The following is a 7,312-nucleotide window of genomic DNA, read 5'->3' as shown; positions in this document are numbered from 1 at the left end:
GTTTTATAACTAATTTTTGTTTTAAGATAAGAGTGTTGTCCCCTGGTAATTCTTGTAGAGATAAATAAATATATATATACATATATATATACCTTAAAATTTATTAGTCCACATCGTCTTCAAAATATTATCAATTCACTTGATATGAGTGATGAAAGTAAAAATTTAGTCTAAAATCATAAAAAGAATATTTAATTTAAGCAACAAAGTAAAACAAACAATTGTTGTATCACCTTTGTGTGATAAAAATTATCATGATGACTTTTCCATAAAAAAAATAAAAAAATTGAGTATGAATATAATAACACATGGGACTATATATGTTTACAATTAAAAACCCTTTTTTTTGTGGAAGATAAAAGGTAGGTTTTGAAAGGACCCAAAACCATATACAAAACTAATAAAAAGCATAACTATGATGACTACCATAGAACAAATAACCCATGAGCTAGAAGCAACTCACAACACTCACATCACAATTGAGGAAGAGACAGAACAACAAAAGATCAACTAACTCGAAGTGGTTTGAAACTAAACCAATCCAAAGAGCTCTAGGAACTAGTAATTATATCTCCCCTAAAAGAATGATGCATTTATCATTCCTTTAAGTGATGATAGTAATTTATTTATATAATATTATAACCAAGTACTCTAAACATACATGGAGCATCTAATACATCAGTAATAATGTGACACTCAATTGATTCAAAACTTGGAGACCTCAATAATCTTTTGAAAAGATGGTAATTTGAAGATGGTGTAGCTTTTGAAACCCGCTTTGCTAAGAATTTGTTTAAACTCCATCTCTATTTGCTCCTTTCCACCAGTACTCAATAGCATCATTTCCATATCAAATACCAATCCCACTCCCCTTAGAAGATTTTCTTTGTTATCTTTAGATTTTTTTCTTTCAACGATAAGGGCATCAACGATTATAACTTTTCCATTTTCTGGTATAGCCTCATAGCACCTTCTGAACACTCTTACACAATCATCATCACTCCAATCATGCAAAACTGACTGCAATAAAATTTTCAATTCAATTTAAGTTACTCTTTAAGATTATAAAGTTGAAGCAAATGTAACCTAAGATTATATACCTTGATAAAGATTGCATCAGCTGATGGAATATGTTCAAACATATTGCCACTCACATGTTGTACTCCTTGTTGAAATGTGGCGATTGATCAGAAAAGTACTGTACACTTAGCACGTATCCTCGCCGGGAAAATTTTTTGGGGGGTATTTTTTGTTGATGAAAACCGACATTGTAATAAAACCCTAAAAAGGTCGACTTTGATTGTTGCCCTAAAAACGCATGTTATAAGTGGTTGGGATGCTTAACGCATTGTAAGGTTGATGTACTATTTTTGTTGGATAATAAGAAAGATTGGACGACTATGTATGGTGGACGTAACCTATTCTGAGTGAACCATGTTAAATCTCTGTGTTATCTGTGTCTTGTTTTATTCCTTTATCTTTTGTATTTAAATCTGCATATAATTGTTAGTTCATATTTGCTTCGGATCTGCTTGAAACCCTAACAATTGGTATCAGAGCTAGGTCCAGGCTAGGAGCCCCAAGCATACGAGAGGTGTGGCTTAAGGGGGGGTATTGGCATTGGAAATAAGCCACACCCGGACTGACGACAGATTGGTCCAAGAGGGGCCAGTAGCTCAGTGGTAGAGCACTCCAGCAGCGATGGAAGGTCCTAGGTTCAAGTCCTAGCTGGTCTATGTTTCAACATGGTATCAGAGTGAGGTATTCTATAAATTGGCAGAACTCTCAGCTTTGAGTGGGAGCAATGGAGGATTCCAAATTCAAGGTCGAAAAGTTTAACGGCCAGAATTATCAGTTATGGAAAAGGCAGATGGAGGATTACCTATATCAAAAGGATTTGTGGCGGCCATTGGAAGGAAAGATGCATGAAAGTTAGAGGTTGTGAAATGGCAAAAGCCAGGTGGCGCATAGGTGGCAGGTCCAGTCAGATGTCCAGCAGGCGGGCCCTGGTGAGGTGGCAATGATGTGGCTCCTAGGTGGCAATGACATGGCACTGAGGTGGTGTACACGTGGCAGTTGAGATGGATCAACGGTTGGTGCGATTTTGCGAAGGAAAAGCACAGGTGAGACTCCAACATCATCAGGTAGTGTTTTGAATGTGGAGAACAGAGGAAGATCAAAGGATAGAGGAAAAGGCCCTTGGAATGAGAAGTCACAAGGGAAGTCAAAGAAAGGACACTCTCAATCTAGAGGAAAAAAAGATTGTTGGTACTGTGGAAAGCCTGGTCATCTAAAGAAAGACTGTTGGTCTTGGAAAAACAAAGAAGGAGACAAAAATGAAAATGACAGTAAGGAAGCTAATATTGCAAGTAATACTTTACAAGATGCTTTAATCTTATGTTTGGATAATGTTAATGATTCTTGGGTAATAGATTCTGGGGCTTCATTTCATGCTACACCCCATAGAAAATATTTTCTAGATTATGTTCAAGGTGATTTTGGACAGGTATATTTGGGTGATGATGAGCCCTGTCAAATTGTTGGAAAAGGAAAGATAAAGATCAAGTTGCAGAATGGAAATGACTGGTTTCTGCAGGAGGTAAGACATGTTCCTAATTTAAGAAGAAATTTAATTTCTGCAGGGCAACTAGGTAGTGAAGGTTGCATAGTTACCCTCTTAGACAGTATGTGGAAGGTTGCTAAAGGATCATTAGTAATAGCTAAAGGTGTGAAGGTAGGCACATTATTTCTATGTACAGGTAACACTTACTCTACCCTAGCTGCTACAAATAAAGTTACTGCAGGGACAACAACAATAAATTTTGCAAGAACAGACTCAATAATGTGGCACCATAGGCTTGGGTACATGAGTGAGAAAGGGATGAAAACCCTTCACTCCAAAAATCTATTGTCAGGACTAAAGAAGATTGATTTAGAGTTCTGTGAAAACTATGTTTATGGTAAACAGAAAAGAGTCAGATTTCTCAAGGTTGGGAAAGAGAAGAAGAGTGAGAAGTTAGAGCTTGTATATTCGGATGTATGGGGACCGGCTCAGGTATCATCTCTTGGTGGCTCTTGTTATTATGTTAGTTTTATTGATGACTCAACCAGAAAAACATGGGTATATTTCCTAAAACAAAAATCAGATATTTTTTGAAACTTTTAAGAAATGGAAAGCTTTGGTTGAGAATGAGACAGGAAAAAAGTTGAAGTGTCTCAGATCGGATAATGGAGGTGAGTATTGCAGAAAAGCATTTGAGGATTACTGCTCTTTAAATGGGATTAGAAAGCAGAAGATAGTTCCAGGAACTCCACAAGAAAATGGTGTGTCAAAGAGAATGAATAGGACTATCATGGAACGCACGAGGAGCATGAGATTGCATGCTGGATTGCCCTTACATTTTTGGGCAGATGTTGTACATACTACTATCTATTTGATAAATAGAGAACCTTCAACCCCTTTGGATGGTGGTATTCCAGAGGAGGCATGGACTGGTAAAAAGGTAGATTATTTTTTCTAAAAACTTTTGGTTCCGAAGCTTTTGTCCATGTTGATAAAGAAAATAGAACCAAGCTTGATGCTAAATCTCAGAAATGTACCTTCATTGGATATGGGATAGATGAATATGGCTATCGGTTATGGAGTTTTGAAAATAAGAAAATAAATAGAAGTAAAGATGTTATATTCAATGAGAAGGTTATGTATAAATAACAGATGCAGGAAAAGAAGCATGAACAAGACAAACAAGAATATGTGGTGTTGGATGAAATTCCTGAAAATGAAATGCCACAGGTACCTGATGCTCAGCAACAACAGATTGTCCCACAAACTCCTGCAAGTGTTAGACGTTCTATGAGGACAAGTAGACCCCCTGAAAGATTTTCTCCTTCTTTGTATTCTATTTTATTAACAGATTCTGGTGAACCAGAAGAATATGAAGAAGCAATGTAGGTGGATGCCAAACAACAATGGGAGCTAGGCATGAAAGAGGAGATAGACTCCTTGATGAAAAATAAGACTTGGGACTTAGTCCCTTTACCTGCAGAAAAAAGATCCTTGCCTAGCAAATGGGTTTATCGGCTGAAGGAGGAGGAAGGAGGTCAGAAAAGATATAAGGCCAGACTTGTGGTAAAAGGTTTTGCACAGAAAAAGGGTATAGATTATGATGAAATATTTTCTCCAGTTGTAAAAATGACTTCAATTAGAACTGTACTTAGTCTTGTGGCTGTAGATGATTTACATCTTGAACAATTAGATGTCAAAACAACTTTTCTCCATGGAGATTTGGAGGAGGAAATTTACATGTTGCAACCACAGGGATATGAGGTCAAAGGAAAGGAGAACTTGGTGTGCAGGTTGAAGAAATGTTTGTATGGCCTAAAGCAAGCACCCCGACAATGGTATTTAAAATTTGATAGTTTCATGGTTGAACACGGTTATCATAGATGTCATTCTGATCATTGTGTATATTTTAAGAGATTGGATAATGGCATTTATATTATCCTGTTGCTTTATGTTGATGACATGCTTGTTGTTGGTTCTAACATGGAACACATAAATGATCTTAAACAAAAATTAGCCAAGTCATTTGCTATGAAAGATTTGGGTGCAGCTAAGCAAATTCCCAGTATGAGGATTACACAGGACAGGAAAAATAGAACCTTGAATTTGTCCCAAAGTGAATATATAAAAAAGGTGTTGAAAAGATTTAACATGCAGGATGCAAAAGTAGTTAGTACACCTTTGGCTAGTCATTTCAAATTGACTAAGGAGATGTGCCCAAAGGCACAAGAAGAGGTTAATAAAATGTCTAACATCCCATATTCATTAGCTATTAGCAGTCTGATGTATGCAATGGTATGCACAAGGCCAAATATTGCACATGTAATGGGAGTTGTGAGCAGGTTTATGAGTAATCCGGGTATGGAACATTGGAATGCTGTGAAATGGATTCTTCAGTATTTGAAAGGAACTACTACGAAGGCATTATGTTTCAAAGGATCTAATGCTGCTCTGAGTGGATTTGTTGACTCGGATCTAGTGGGTGATATTGATTCACGGAGGAGTACTACAGGGTATGCTTTTACTATAGGGGGAACTGTAGTCAGTTGGGTTTCTAGGCTACAAAAGGTTGTTGCACTTTCAACCATTGAAGCTCAGTATGTTGCTGCTACAGAAGCCAGCAAGGAGATGATTTGGTTACAATGTTTTCTAGAGGAATTGGGTCAGACATAGGAGGATCTCCCATTGTATACTGATAGCCAGAGTTCCATTTATCTTGTGAAGAACTCTGCTTTTCATTCAAGGACAAAGCACATTCAGCTCAAGTACCACTTCATCCAGACTATTTTGGAGGAGGGTCAGTTATGGCTTGAGAAGATTCACACAAGTGAGAATCCTGCTGATATGTTCACGAAGGTAGTTCCACAGGAGAAACTGATTTCTTCATCAGTTTCTATTGGTCTTCTTGATTGATAATTGTGGAATTTATACCAGTCGAGTCCTAGTGTTTTATCCAGCAGATGCTGCATGTACAGTGGTGTCATGTAGTATCAATCTCCAAGTGGGAGATTATTCGATGTGGAGCCTGATCAGTCTCCAAGTGGGAGATTGTTGAAATGTGGTGACTGATCAGAAAAGTACTGTACACTCAGCATGTATCCTCACCAGGGTCCGGGGCCGGGCCGGGCCCTGGGCAGGGGTTCAGGGGTGGCAGCCCCTGAGAAAAGTGGGGGTTCAGGGGTGGGAGCCCCCAAGAAAAATTTTTGGGGGGTATTTTTTGTTGATGAAAACCGACATTGTAATAAAACCCTAAAAAGGTCGACTTTGATTGTTTCCCTAAAAATGCATGTTATAAGTGGCTAGGATTCTTAAGGCATTGTAAGGTTGATGTACTATTTTTGCTAGATAATAAGAAAGATTGGATGGCTGTGTATGGTGGACGTAACCCATTCTGGGTGAACCACATTAAATCTCTGTGTTATCTGTGTCTTGTTTTATTCCTTTATCTTTTGTATTTAAATCTGCATATAATTGTTAGTTCATATTTGCTTCGGATCTGCTTGAAACCCTAACACTCCTACAATGTTAAAAACCAACCCATATTAGCTTACAATCAGATGTTGAACTCCTATAATTTAAAAAAAACAACACCATATTTACTTACTATCATTTTGATGCACAAAATATTATATTAATAAACAGAAATTATTCATAATTATATGTACTAATTAGTAAACTGATGGCATCATTGTGAACCCAATCTTTTTCTTTTAAACAAAACTAAAAAGACCTAAGACTAATTATGCCTACAGAGTTAGGAGGCTCTTGACAATAACACATCTACTCTTAGAAAATTAATGGACCAAGTTCAACCTTACCAGCGATAGGAAGTGCAGATGCAATGACATAAGGCAAGTCAAAATTAATTCCTCTAATGTGTTTGCAATTGTCCATAATAAAAGACAAGGCAGATCCCAGACCTCCCCCAACATCAACCAAAGAATTAATCCTCATAAATCTTGTTGGCTTACTGAAGGCGTTGCTGCCTTCTAACACAGACTCATGCAGATGCTGCCATTCCTGGAGGCTACTATGATTGTTGAATGCGAAGTAATTTAGAAAGGCCTATGAGGAACATAGTTTTGCACGGATACACCTCCTTTTCTTGTTTCCTTTACAAGTAATTTAGAAAGGCCTGTGAGGCCATATCTAGTTTGCCTGAAGTCCTCCTGGTGTGGGATTCAATAAACACTTCTTGGGAGGCTAGAAATCTCAGAAGATGAAACAGATATTCTATGGGAGGTGGGCTTTCTTCTTTGGTGGACTCTGAAAAATGAGCAGCAATTTCTTCTACGGCAAGAGAGCCTGAAGCCTCAGCAATTATGTCATACAGTTTTAGCTTATCCATTTGGGCTTCTTGTTCAGAAACTTGGGGAATTGCAACTGTAAGTGTTGGAGCCATTGAGAAGCAAGTAGAAGTTCACAATGTATGGATTGAATCAAAATGCAATGTGCTTCACAAATGAGAATGAGAACAACTATTTATAATTACTTTCAACCTATAACTTCAGTTATCATAATTGCAGTTAGAATTTGAAAATTATGGGGAAGCTATCTAAATAAAATACTATGAGCAAAGTCCACAATTTTGTCACTTAATTCAAATAGAGAATGGGATTAGTAAAAATTTTTGGTCCAAAATTTGGTATAACATATTTTCTCATATCTTATTTCATTAAATTTACTCATAACATAATGTCTTTTGCTATTGATTTTCAATCAACAAATATTTATTTCCATTCTTAATCA

The 7,312-nt window shown here is 37.1% G+C and overlaps 1 protein-coding gene across 1 annotated transcript; it reads right to left on the bottom strand.

The window, feature by feature from the left end:
- Positions 1-705: 705 nt before the first annotated feature.
- Positions 706-6,965, bottom strand: LOC131051047 ((R,S)-reticuline 7-O-methyltransferase-like). Its single transcript, XM_057985392.2, has 4 exons — positions 6,682-6,965; positions 6,382-6,593; positions 1,101-1,165; positions 706-1,020 (listed from the first exon to the last, which is right to left on the bottom strand). The coding sequence occupies exons 1-4, from the start codon at positions 6,963-6,965 to the stop codon at positions 706-708; spliced, it is 876 nt and encodes a 291-aa protein (XP_057841375.2).
- Positions 6,966-7,312: the final 347 nt, after the last annotated feature.

This window comes from Cryptomeria japonica, chromosome 6 (genome assembly GCF_030272615.1).
Source record: "Cryptomeria japonica chromosome 6, Sugi_1.0, whole genome shotgun sequence".
NCBI lineage: Eukaryota > Viridiplantae > Streptophyta > Pinopsida > Cupressales > Cupressaceae > Cryptomeria > Cryptomeria japonica.
Note: the sequence above shows the minus strand (reverse complement) of the source record. Positions and strands in the feature narration are given on the sequence as shown.

Bases quoted from the DNA above. Each gene is read 5' to 3' on its own strand.
- LOC131051047 (XM_057985392.2), bottom strand. From the start codon at position 6,965: ATGGCTCCAACACTTACAGTTGCAATTCCCCAAGTTTCTGAACAAGAA. The intron at 6,594-6,681 runs GTAAAGGAAACA...CAACAATCATAG, and splicing joins CAGGCCTTTCTAAATTACTT to TAGCCTCCAGGAATGGCAGC. The intron at 1,166-6,381 runs GTAAGGTTGAAC...CATTTCAACAAG, and splicing joins ATCTGCACTTCCTATCGCTG to GAGTACAACATGTGAGTGGC.